At 35.9% G+C, this 13618-nt stretch overlaps 1 protein-coding gene across 1 annotated transcript; it reads right to left on the bottom strand.

Annotated features, from left to right (window-relative positions):
• Positions 1-12415: 12415 nt before the first annotated feature.
• Positions 12416-13089, bottom strand: LOC126199553 (uncharacterized). Its single transcript, XM_049936474.1, has 2 exons — positions 12811-13089; positions 12416-12728 (listed from the first exon to the last, which is right to left on the bottom strand). Exons 1-2 carry the CDS (start codon positions 13087-13089, stop codon positions 12696-12698), a joined length of 312 nt encoding a protein of 103 aa, XP_049792431.1. The 3' UTR covers positions 12416-12695.
• Positions 13090-13618: the final 529 nt, after the last annotated feature.

Here is a 13618-nt window from a genome sequence, read left to right as displayed (position 1 = left end):
AGATCTAAATATAAGGGTGGTGGCGTTTGTATATATATTAAAACAGGTACTCTATCAAAGAATGTAAACAGTGAAGCTGCTACATTTCCCATAGCTAGAGAAAAAGACTTTGAAGTTACTGGTATAGTGGCAGAGGATTTTAGAGTGTTTTGTGTGTACAGGTCACCATGTGGCAATATTAGCATCTTTCTAAAAAAAGTTGCTAGCTTATTGAGAATGAATATGAAGAGAAATCTTATTATATGTGGAGACTTCAACATTGACATGGGAAAAGACACAAAAATAAGACAGGATTTTGAAGAATTGTTAATACAGCATAACATGAAAGTGACAATAACTGCACCAACAAGAGTGGCTTCACAAAGTGAGACAATTATTGACAACATAATTACTAATATGTGTAACTATGAGTCACATGTAGTTCAGATAGAAATATCTGATCATCATGGACAACTAATCAGCTTTTGCAGAAGTAATGACACAGTATCAGAACCAAAACAAACAACCAAAGAAATTAGGATCATCAGTGAACAAAATATCAACATCTTTAGAACAATGTTAAGAAAGGAAACCTGGAATTGAAACCCTACAGGCCCAGAGTGTAAATGAAAAATATGATGCATTTATTTCAACAATTAAGTACCATTTTAATGTAGCATTTCCCAAAGTAAAGAGACAAGAAAGGCATCAAGATCAAGCACAGTGGATTACGAGTGAAATACTAGAACAGCGAAGGAAGCTTCAGGACATGAGACGGATGGGCGAAGCTGAAAACTATAAAATGTTAAAAAAGAAGTATAGAAAAACAATAAGAGAAGCGAAAGCAAGAGCAATTGACACCACTATAGCGAACTCAAAAAACAAGGCAAAGGCAGCTTGGAATGCAATCAATGCTGAAAGAAAGGAAAAAGATGGGTCAAACAAAGAAGAAGGTATTAGGTCAATTAAAGTAGACAACACAGTGGTCACAGATGGTATGGAAATAGCAAACATACTGAATAATAACAATATCAGTGTAGTAGAAAACCTAAAATTGGAAAGAAAGTCAAAAACAGAAGGGTATTAAGGTACCAAAAAGATCATGCAGTACTATGTTCTTAAGACCAGTCACGGAAGATGAATTGCGGAAAACTATACAGAAACTGAAGTCCAAGAAATCAGCTGGTGATGATGAAATATCAAATCATGTAATAAAGCTGGTATGTGAGGAGATAATAACACCACTGCTGAACATAGCAAACTGTTCTTTCAGAGATGCAATTTTTCCAGAAAAACTGAGGATAACGAAGGTAGTGCCAGTGTACAAGAAAGGGTGTAAGGATGATCCCAACAACTACAGACCAGTTTCACTGATATCAGGTTTCTCAAAAATCCTAGAAATGCTTATGTATACCAGATTAGTTAACTATTTGGACAAACATAACATTCTCATGACCTCACAACATGGTTTCAGAAAGGGTAAATCTACAGAATCAGCAATTGTCAGTCTAACAGAATACATTTTACAGTCCTTAGATGAGAAAAAGGTTGTCTCTGCAATGTTTCTGGATCTTTCAAAGGCATTTGACACCATTGACCATGAAATGCTGATACAAAAATTAAGCAACTATGGCATTCGGGGGCAACCAGGTGAATGGATAAAATCATACTTGTGCAACCGCAAGCAGTATGTATCATTAGGAAACTCGTACCAATCAGAAACCAAATCCATCAAATATGGAGTGCCGCAGGGTTCGGTAATGGGGCCATTGTTATTTAATGTATTTGTTAATGATATAGGTGTTGAGGAGGAAGAAAAGAAAATATTGTATGCTGATGACATGACAATACTAAATAGTGACCAAAATATGGAACAGCTTGAGAGAAGAGCATATATATCTGCAAATGTCACAGCTCAATGGCTGTTGGAAAATGAACTGGTTATAAATCTAAAAAAGACTATATATGCAATGTTTAAAAACAAGGAAAAGGCTGTAGACATGGATTTAGAGGTTGATGGAACAAGGCTGGAAGAAGTAGAATCTGCTAGATTCTTAGGTATTCTTGTGGATAATGAACTGAAATGGAAAAAACATATTAATAATATCTGTAAGAAACTGAGCTCTGTCATATTCTTAATGATGCAACTATCACAGTATTCAGACAAGAACCTTCTGTGTACAATGTATCATGGACTTTTCGAACCATACTTACAGTATGGAGTGACTGTGTGGGGAAACTCAAACAAACAAGAGACAAAACGAGTGTTCACATTACAAAAAAAAGCAATTAGGACCATTTTAAGAAGAAAGACCTCTGAAACATGCAGAAACTGTTTCAAGAATTTAGGTATTTTAATTTTTTCATCGTTGTATATATACAAAACAATAATGTGCATCACAAAAGGTAGTGAGGACTGGATTACAAATGCTAGTGTACACACCCACAATACAAGAAAGAAGAATGAAGTACGGAGCATACCCCACCGACTGGCAATGCTAGAAAAAGGACCCCAGTACTCTGGTATAAGACTACTAAGAAGTCTGCCCAAAACTCTGCAAGATAGTGTACTTCACAATGACTTTGCAAAGAAACTTAAAGACTATCTCATTGAAAAAGAGTTTTACAGTGTTGCAGAATACTTATGCCATTAAATTTGTATATATTGTTACTCATTATCAGTGATGTAAAAATGTAAGCTAAAGGTGTAGGAAAATAAGTGATAAAGAATTTTAATACTTTGACATGTCCTATATTACACGTACATTTACTGTACACAATGTAATCTTACAGGATCAAATAAAATTCAATTCAATTCAATTCAATTCAAAGGATCTTTGCTAAAATATATCATTATTTTGTAAATGAATCCAGAAATAAATTTAATTATTAGCATTAGATTGTGCAATTAATAATATGAATTTTAAGTATGACAGATACTTCTAAAAGAAAAATATTTTAGCTGTATCGATTATAACAACTTAATTTCTTTTTATACATTCTAGTCTGAAATATAACACATTGTATACAAAATCATATGAAGTTCATTCAGTTAAACAGTCAAGAATGTTCACCTATACCAGAATCAATAGTATACATGGTATCAGTTATTTCTATAAAAAATGGTAGTGCTTTAGGAGATTGTGCCTTTACAATACCCCCGTCACAAAATTTGGAAACAGTATGTTTACAATATTTTGTGACAGACTATAAGGTTTACCAAACTGTGCACAAAATGATGTCCAGTATAGCAGATTGATATACAGAATTGTCTGATACATAACATATTATAGAACACAAGAAAAATATCTACTATACAAATCATAATCTACACATATATCAGGACAGGATGTGACCATGGAACACACATGTTGCGGTTTAGTGGCCTCTTTACTTTGTTTATGTGGCTTGTAATCTTACCCTCACACACATTACTATTAAAATTCTCTGTCTATAAAAGCTTTAGGTCTGTGGAACGTGTTGTCACAAGACAAATAATACAAGGTCAAAACTACAACATTGCAACACCAAACTATAAAAATACATACAGTGACAATGTAAATTACTAGTATTACAGATTTTAAGTTAACATCCATACCATCAAACCTTCAAAATCTTCAAAAGAGATGAGAAAAATTTTCAGCGCCTAAGTGTACAACGAGTGAGCCGATTCGAAAAACTCACGATGGCTACAGCCTGGAAGAATATATTCAACCATGAGTAGGAATCAATCAGCCACATAAACCAGAGTATTCAAGAATATGTTGACTCGCGAAAGAACAAAATAATTGAAAAATATTAGGCCTAAGTTTACGATGTTTGGATAAACCCATGAATCCAAATCACACCGAGTACAAACCAACAAAAAATGTTTCAACACAACAAAATGAATAAAGTTCATAATCATACCAATAAGTTCAATTATATGCAAGGAGTAATTGTAGGAAGTATCTATCCTCAGTCAATGGTTGTACGCTCTCCTTGAGTACACACACAGTCGCGATGACCAGGGATACCCAAAACAGAGTGAAGCATGAGTCTGTCCACAACTCAAATTCCAACCAGATATAATATTGCAATACTCAGGATAGAATCAAGCAAACATAGTCATAAATAACTTTGAATGATGACACAATCCAAATGATGACACACAAAACTCAGAGTGTGACAGCAGACATGTATACATCTTGTTTTATTGTCTACACTAGTAAATGTCTTCCACACTATTTGCTAATTGTCCATACAAACTAACATATGTATATAAAAACCTAGAAGATTCACTTACAAATGATAAAAAATACATACTAATTTAAAGTTACATAATGTATAATACTTGAAAAACATGCATTTATGTTGAATAACACTGTCTTTAGCAGTCTTGGCTAACAATTCACAAATATTAGTCACAACACAGATCCAGTCAACAGATGCTTGAGTACATTACCCAGCACTTATGATCTATTGCAAGTTGACTGGTCCAGCAGGGTACAGCCACACAGCAGTGTGGGGAGTGGATCCACCAACATCATTCAGCTTTCTCCTTAAAGTTCTCTCCTATGGATAGGTAACTTCCTGTGTAGCAATCACATCAAATCCTGAAACATTGTTTTGTGTACTAAAAATGCATTCAGTACCTTCTTCGCATCACACAAGATATGTTCTCCTTAGTAACTTTTCAAACTCAATTATATGGGGTTTATGTCAGGTGAAATTAAAACGTGTTCACACATGAAACATTAATAAACAGAGTTAAATGCAGTTTAAAAGATGGACTATCTGGATATTACACACAGATATACTAAGATACTATTCCTAATTTCTGCAGTACAAATTATGAATATTGCCCATTTCAAAATTGCAAAAGGATCTACTCATTTAGTCTCATGGCACAAATGTATCAAATGCTAAAGCACAAATCTATTACAGAACATAACACTATAGTGTATCACAGATTTTAAACTTGGCCAATGGATAAGATAGAACTCTAGAAACTACACAGTCTTGCACACTAAATTCATGACAATGGAAAAAGAACAAACAAACAAAAATCAGATACTTATGGATCATGTCTATAGACTTTCAGTTCAATGATATTGCATAATCCAAACAACTTCTTAGATTTTGGGTACACAAGTCTGTATGCATTAGGATGTGGATTTTCAACAATTTTGAATGGTCCTATATAAATATTGAAAAATTTCTTTATCTCAGATGGCACCACTTTAGATTTATCTTTGGCTTTCTCCAACACAAGATCTCCTACTTCAGACTTCGAAAATCTACCTTTACCACTGTGTCTCTGCTTTCTCCTATCCCCCTGTTTTTCCATCATCTCCCTAAGACATTCTTCTCTCTCTTGCAGTGACAGAATTTTACATGGTGGGTACTCAACATTTTCAGAAATAAAGCTAGTTGTTCTGTGATAAAACATGATTTCAAGTGGTGAAAAACCTGTTGAAGAATGTTGTCAGCTGTTCATAATACCCTCAAAATCACTGACATAATCTATCCAAATAGTATGATTCTTACTACAACATGTTCTAAACAGTCTTCCAATCACTCTCATATATCTTTCTGCAGGGTTACTTGAAGGATGGTACACTATGAATATGCCTTATTTTTTGTGATCAACAAAATCTTTCCAAGCTAGTGATGTAAACTGAGAACCATTACCAGGTAAAATTGTTTTAGGAATAGCCACCTGATGAAAATATATGTTTTCAAACTTAGAGATAATTTTCTTAATGGCAGCTTTCTTGAGAGGAAACAGCCTTTGTTGTTGTTGTTGTGGTCTTCAGTCCTGAGACTGGTTTGATGCAGCTCTCCATGCTACTCTATCCTGTGCTAGCTTCTTCATCTCCCAGTACCTACTGCAACCTACATCCTTCTGAATCTGCTTAGTGTATTCATCTCTTGGTCTCCCTCTACGATTTTTACCCTCCACGCTGCCCTCCAATGCTAAATTTGTGATCCATTGATGCCTCAAAACATGTCCTACCAACCGATCCCTTCTTCTAGTCAAGTTTTGCCACAAACTTCTCTTCTCCCCAATCCTATTCAATACCTCCTCATTAGTTACGTGATCTACCCAACTTATCTTCAGCATTCTTCTGTAGCACCACATTTCGAAAGCTTCTATTCTCTTCTTGTCCAAACTGGTTATCGTCCATGTTTCACTTCCATACATGGCTACACTCCATAGAAATACTTTCAGAAACGACTTCCTGACACTTAAATCTATACTAGATGTTAACAAATTTCTCTTCTTCAGAAACGATTTCCTCGCCATTGCCAGTCTACATTTTATATCCTCTCTACTTCGACCATCACCAGTTATTTTACTCCCTAAATAGCAAATCTCCTTTACTACTTTAAGTGTCTCATTTCCTAATCTAATCCCCTCAGCATCACCCGATTTAATTTGACTACATTCCATTATCCTCGTTTTGCTTTTGTTGATGTTCATCTTATATCCTCCTTTCAAGACACTGTCCATTCCGTTCAACTGCTCTTCCAAGTCCTTTGCTGTCTCTGACAGAATTACAATGTCATCGGCGAACCTCAAAGTTTTTACATCTTCTCCATGAATTTTAATACCTACTCCAAATTTTTCTTTTGTTTCCTTTACTGCTTGCTCAATATACAGATTGAATAACATGAGGGAGAGGCTACAGCCCTGTCTCACTCCTTTCCCAACCACTGCTTCCCTTTCATGCCCCTCGACTCTTACAACTGCCATCTGGTTTAGGTACAAATTGTAAATAGCCTTTCGCTCCTTGTATTTTACCCCTGCCACCTTCAGAATTTGAAAGAGAGTATTCCAGTTAATGTTGTCAAAAGCTTTCTCTAAGTCTAAAAATGCTAGAAACGTAGGTTTGCCTTTTCGTAATCTTTCTTCTAAGATAAGTTGTAAGGTTAGTATTGCCTCACGTGTTCCAACATTTCTACGGAATCCAAACTGATCTTCCCCGAGGTCCGCTTCTACCGGTTTTTCCATTCGTCTGTAAAGAATTCACGTTAGTATTTCGCAGCTGTGACTTATTAAACTGATAGTTTGGTAATTTTCACATCTGTCAACACCTGCTTTCTTTGGGATTGGAAATATTATATTCTTCTTGAAGTCTGTGGGTATTTCGCCTGTCTCATACATCTTGCTCACCAGATGGTAGAGTTTTGTCATGACTGGCTCTCCCAAGGCCATCAGTAGTTCTAATGGAATGTTGTCTACTCCCGGGGCCTTGTTTCGACTCAGGTCTTTCAGTGCTCTGTCAAACTCTTCACGCAGTATCTTATCTCCCATTTCATCTTCATCTACATCCTCTTCCATTTCCATAATATTGTCCTCAAGTACATCGCCCTTGTATAAACCCTCTATATACTCCTTCCACCTTTCTGCCTTCCCTTCTATGCTTAGAACTGGGTTGCCATCTGAGCTCTTGATATTCATACAAGTGGTTCTCTTCTCTCCAAATGTCTCTTTAATTTTCCTGTAGGCAGTATCTATCTTACCCCTAGTGAGACAAGCCTCTACATCCTTACATTTGTCCTCTAGCCATCCCTGCTTAGCCATTTTGCACTTCCTGTCGATCTCATTTTTGAGACGTTTGTATTCCTTTTTGCCTGCTTCATTTACTGCATTTTTATATTTTCTCCTTTCATCAATTAAATTCAATATTTCTTCTGTTACCCAAGGATTTCTATTAGCCCTCGTCTTTTTACCTACTTGATCCTCTGCTGCCTTCACTACTTCATCCCTCAGAGCTACCCATTCTTCTTCTACTGTATTTCTTTCCCCCATTCCTGTCAATTGTTCCCTTATGCATTCCCTGAAACTCTCTACAACCTCTGGTTCTTTCAGTTTATCCAGGTCCCATCTCCTTAAATTCCCACCTTTTTGCAGTTTCTTCGGTTTCAATCTGCAGTTCATAACCAATAGATTGTGGTCAGAATCCCCATCTGCCCCTGGAAATGTCTTACAATTTAAAACCTGGTTCCTAAATCTCTGTCTTACCATTATATAATCTATCTGATACCTATTAGTATCTCCAGGATTCTTCCAGGTATACAACCTTCTTTTATGATTCTTGAACCAAGTGTTAGCTATGATTAAGTTATGCTCTGTGCAAAATTCTACAAGGCGGCTTCCTCTTTCATTTCTTCCCCCCAATCCATATTCACCTACTATGTTTCCTTCTCTCCCTTTTCCTACTGAAGAATTCCAGTCACCCATGACTATTAAATTTTCGTCTCCCTTCACTACCTGAATAATTTCTTTTATCTCGTCATACATTTCATCAATTTCTTCATCATCTGCAGAGCTAGTTGGCATATAAACTTGTACTACTGTAGTAGGTATGGGCTTTGTGTCTATCTTGGCCACAATAATGTGTTCACTATACTGTTTGTAGTAGCTAACCCGCACTCCTATTTTTTATTCATTATTATACCTACTCCTGCATTACCCCTATTTGATTTTGTATTTATAACCCTGTAATTTATTTATTTATTTATTTATTTATTCTTTGCCCATGGACTCCAGCTGAAAATTCAGCTGAGAGTATTGGGTGTGTCATACAATAAGCTATTAACATCATACTTGATTTCATTATATATAAATGAAACAAATGATTAAACAGAAATAGTCCATAATCATACAAAGGTATTACATGTTTCACATTATATGTACACACAAATCCAAACAACATACATGATAATTTTAAACGTACATTTCAGTAATGATATAACATATTAAACACCATCTTAGTATTCACTCAAACTGTATATACATTTCTCTGTGAGATATAGTTTCAAATGATTTTTAAAACATTTTAGGTCTGTTTCTTTTTTAATGATTTTTGGGAGTTTATTAAAAAACCTTTTGCCTGCTTCTTCTGGGGCAGTCATAGACAGTTTTAGATTTCTGTTTATCATGTAGTAATTTTCATTTCCTCTTGTACTGTGTTTGTGTATATCTTTATTTAGGAGGTGTTTATCACTTGACCTTACCGCCATTATGCTTTGGTATATGTACAGTGAATATACTGTCATAATATTATAGTGTACAAAAGCTTGCCTACAGGTCTGTCTTGGTGGTATTTTTGCAATGCATCTCACTGCCCTTTTCTGAATTGTGAATATTCTTTTTAGGTAGCCAGCTTGTGCACTTCCCCATACATGAACTGAATAAGACAAATGTGGGAAGACAAGTCCATAATACATTGATCTGAGGATTTTATCATCCACAGCCTTAGCTGTTTTATGCATGATGAAGATCTGTTTGTTTATCATTTTACACAGTGCATCTATGTGCTCCCCCCATCCCAAATGTTTGTCTATTATAGTTCCTAAAAAATTTGTGCTGGTTACTTCTTTAATAGTCTTTCCATTTACATTAACATTTATATTATAATTTTCACTGTGCTTGGTCTGAAATACTACATTCATTGTTTTAGACTGATTCATAAACAGGTTGTTTTGTGTTAAATATTTATTTGCATTTTCGATAGTCAGGAGAGCTTCCTTCTCAAGCTCCTCCTTTGTGTCAGCTGTGCAAATGATTGTTGTGTCATCAGCATACATTATAAGTTTCTGATTTATATAGCTAGGGAAGTCATTTACGTAGAGTATAAATAGTATTGGCCCAAGCACAGACCCTTGAGGCACACCGTGTTTAACTGTTTGTAATTCTGATCTGTAGTTTGTTATATTTCCCCCACTAGTATGTCTGATTTCTGTGCATTGTTTCCTATTTGTAATGTATGATTTAAGTATGTCATAGCATTTTCCTCTAATTCCATACTGATATAATTTCATCATTAATTTTGAGTGGTTCACACAATCAAATGCCTTAGATAGGTCCATAAAAATCCCACAAGTCTTTTGTTGCCTGTCAAGTAAATTAAGAATGTGCTCAATTATATCTGTTGATGCTGTTTTTGTTGACTTCCCTTCTCTGAAACCATGTTGTGATGAATGCAGTATACTGTACTTTGTTATAAAACTTACAATTCTATTCTTTACTATCATTTCATAGATTTTAGCAAATGTTGAGATCAATGATATTGGCCTGTAATTTCCTAGTTCATCCCTGTTCCCTTTCTTAAATATTGGCTTCACTTAACTTACTTTCAGTGAATCTGGAAATATACCTTCTTCTATCGCAGCATTCAGCATGTGTGTCAATGGTTTTAAAATACATTCTCTGCTTTCCTTTACGAGATGTGATGTGACACCATCCAAGCCAGATGAATGTTTAATTTTAAGTTGTTTTATTAGGTTTGACACTTCTGCATCCGTTGTAGGTATGAAAACCATAGTATGATTTGTATGTGGGGGGGTTTAACAATTTACTTACTGCATTTGTTTTATTTTGACTTATTAATTCGTCTGCTACAGTAATATAATATTTGTTAAAAGTATTGGCTACTTCTAGAGGGTTTGCGTTGCTTTTCCCACTCATCAGTGGGCAGATGTCCTCCGCCCGATTTGTTACTTTTCCTCTCTCTTCATTAATGAACGACCATAAGCCTATTGAGTGGTTCTTTCCCTTATCTATAGACATCCTGATGAATGATGCTTTAGTTTTTCTGATAAAACTACAGTACTCTTTCTTTTTTATTTTATACAGTGTGTTGTAGGCCTCAGTATTTTTTTGTTTGGATAGGTCATAATACACTCTCAGATTATTTCTGACATGGATTACTTCTCCAGTCACCCAGCTTTTCTTTTTTTGTTGCTGTTTGACAAGCCTTTTACTAACAGGACATGTAACATCATAATAATAATTGAATAAAGAAAAAAACTGGTTCCATTTGCTGTTTGCATCTTTAGCTGCATATATTGTTTCCCAGTTTTCTGCCTCTAACATCCTTTTTAGCAGATTTATGTTATGTGGGTAGTTCTGTCTTCTCATCTCCCATATCTTCTGCACTGAATCACTAGTCTTTATATTTATGTCTATCATGATTGCAAAATGGTCTGCTAATGTGGAGTTTATTACCTGTGTGTCACAATAGCATGTAGGAATATTTGTTATTACATGATCAATTATAGTTTCACTATGCTTTGTTACTCTGGTTGGTTTATCTATTTTTATTTTTAGGTTGTATATGCACAATAAGTCCAATAGGGTCTTAGTATTGTCTGTATTTTTACTTGTGTCTATGTTCAGATCTCCTATAATTATCAAATAAGCATATGTTTTTGAGAGGTGTTGGATTATATCTTCCAGCTGTTCAAAGAAGGTTTTGATTATACCATTTGGTGATCGATACAAACCTAATACACAACATAAATTCCCAGCAATTTTAGTTTCCAGTGCTGTAGCTTCAAAGCTCAATTCTATAGCATATTTTGATATATTTATGGCTTTAGTTGATTTATAGTTAGAAAAAATGGCAACCCCACCACCTTTATAGGAAGTTCTGCAAAAACTGGCTACTCTCACATAATTCTTCAAGTTGTACATTCCTATGTGATTTTCTTTTAGCCCATGTTCTGTAACTACTAGAATGTTTGGCCTATACTCCTGTAATATTACCTCTAGTTCCTCTGTTTTATTGTTTATGTATTGAACATTTTGGTGAAGTATTCTAACAGTTGGCTTTAAATGTAATAGTTCCCCTTCCTGTAATATACTAAGCACTTCACTTGCTGCCTTTGCTTCTGGTACTATGCAATGTTTTTTTTCAGTTTGTGTCATTAAACCTGGATCGTATCTTTGTCCGGTGTTTATGTTCCTCTCACTATTGTCACACTGGTATTTAAGATGGACAGTTTTACTTACATCTTTCTCCATGTTCTCTTCCTGCTTACTCGGTACCATAAAAAATCCTCACTTAGTGTAGCAGGTCTCCTAGTTCTCAGGCATCTGTCTTGATTGGAACCTGCTTCTGCTGTTGATCTCCCAGGCCTCAGGTACCTCTTCTGTGTGGTTGCTGTTGCAGGTGGCTCCTGTGCTCCCCGACTTGGTGACTGCCCTTCTTTGTTAGCTGCTGCGGCTAATGACCCTTGTATGTTTTCCTCACATGCATTTTCATTGCCTTGAGGTAATATTATGGGGTCTGCTGTTCTGGATGCTGTTGCTGATGACGACAGCTCTGCTGATGATTGTGGTGATTCTGCTGCTATTGGTTTATCTGACACTGCTGCGGAGAATATCTGAGCCTTTGCTGCTGCTACTGGTGTTTGTTGTAGCTCTACTGCAGATAATGATGGTTCCACTGTTACAGACAACTCTTGTTTTGGCGGAATTGGGATTGGAGACACTTCCATTACAGATGACTCATTAATAAATTTAAGTATTTCGGCACTAATAATCTTTTTCCCTTTTACGTTCATGTGGAGACCATGTCTTGTGAAGTGCTCTCTGTGAAGACTGTTTATCTCTACGAAAGTCGTATTCTGGAAACCTCTACATATTTTCTCAAACAGCCTGTTTGCTGTAACAATCTCGATGTTTACGCACGAGTTTTCCATCAGATCGTGTCTCCTGGGGATACTAACAATGTAGAAATGCACTCGAGGCATCCTTTTGACAGTTTCCTTTAGGATTCTCGTTGCACGCCAAGTTTCATTACAGTAAACATCATTTGCGCCTCCTATTATGATGCAGCTGTTACCGGTCGTTAATATGTTGTCACTGTTTTTCAGAATCTCGCGTAATGGCGCGCCTGGTTTGATTATGCCTGTTAGATTAAGGTCTGGGTGATTTCTTCTCATAATTTCCGTAATTCCTCTCCCATGACTATCTGCAAAAATATATGTCTGTTGCTTGTGTCCTTGCTTATGCATAACGTGGTTGTTTGCTTTTTTTTCTTTACGAATATTTACCTTGTGTTTTTCTCCGTTTAATCCACTTGTATATTTTTGTGTGGATAGTTTGTTCATATTTTTATCCATAGATGCACTATTAACACTTTCTTTTCTTGCGTTTAATTCACTTGTGTCTTTTTGAGTGATCAGTTCGTTGATATATCTAGTTACAGTCGTACTGTTTACACTTTGTACATTTGGTTGTGCAGACCTACGAATTTTATGGCTAGCATTAATGAGATCTTGTTGCCTTGACGATTCAGACAGTTCCCGTATGGTTAGTACCAAATTTTCCATTGTTTTTATATATTTTTTTATAATGTCAAGTTCTTTTTGAAGTTCGTCATGCACGCTGTCTTCTATTCCCGCGTAGTACTTTCCACTCGCGATCTCGCGGCCGTTACACTCTATGTCACATTTACACTGTATTTGTAAATCTTCTTGAGCAAAGCAGTGTGAATGGCACCATTTATGTTTAAACACGCATATTCTAATTCCGTTTAGCACTGTTTCGTCACAAACAATACACTTGATTGAAATTAAGTCCTCAAAAACTGCAGAGCGGTTTAAAGTTACGCGTACACTTGCCGCCATCTTGCATTTCTCACCTGACCAAAAGTCTTGTTCCTCCTGCCACCGAACTTCACTAATTCCCACTATATCTAACTTTAACATATCCATTTCCCTTTTTAAATTTTCTAACCTACCTGCCCGATTAAGGGATCTGACATTCCACGCTCCGATCCGTAGAATGCCAGTTTTCTTTCTCCTGATAACGACGTCCTCTTGAGTAGTCCCCGCCCGGAGATCCAAATGGGGGACTATT

Source organism: Schistocerca nitens, chromosome 8 (genome assembly GCF_023898315.1).
Source record: "Schistocerca nitens isolate TAMUIC-IGC-003100 chromosome 8, iqSchNite1.1, whole genome shotgun sequence".
Taxonomy (NCBI): Eukaryota; Metazoa; Arthropoda; class Insecta; order Orthoptera; family Acrididae; genus Schistocerca; species Schistocerca nitens.
This window is presented reverse-complemented; position numbering and strand designations above follow the sequence as displayed.

Coding starts and splice junctions, on each gene's coding strand:
- LOC126199553 (XM_049936474.1), bottom strand. CDS start 13,089: ATGGAAAATTTGGTACTAACCATACGGGAACTGTCTGAATCGTCAAGG. Junction 12,729..12,810: donor TAAACGGAGAAAAACACAAG/GTAAATATTCGT, acceptor ATATTTTTGCAG/ATAGTCATGGGAGAGGAATT.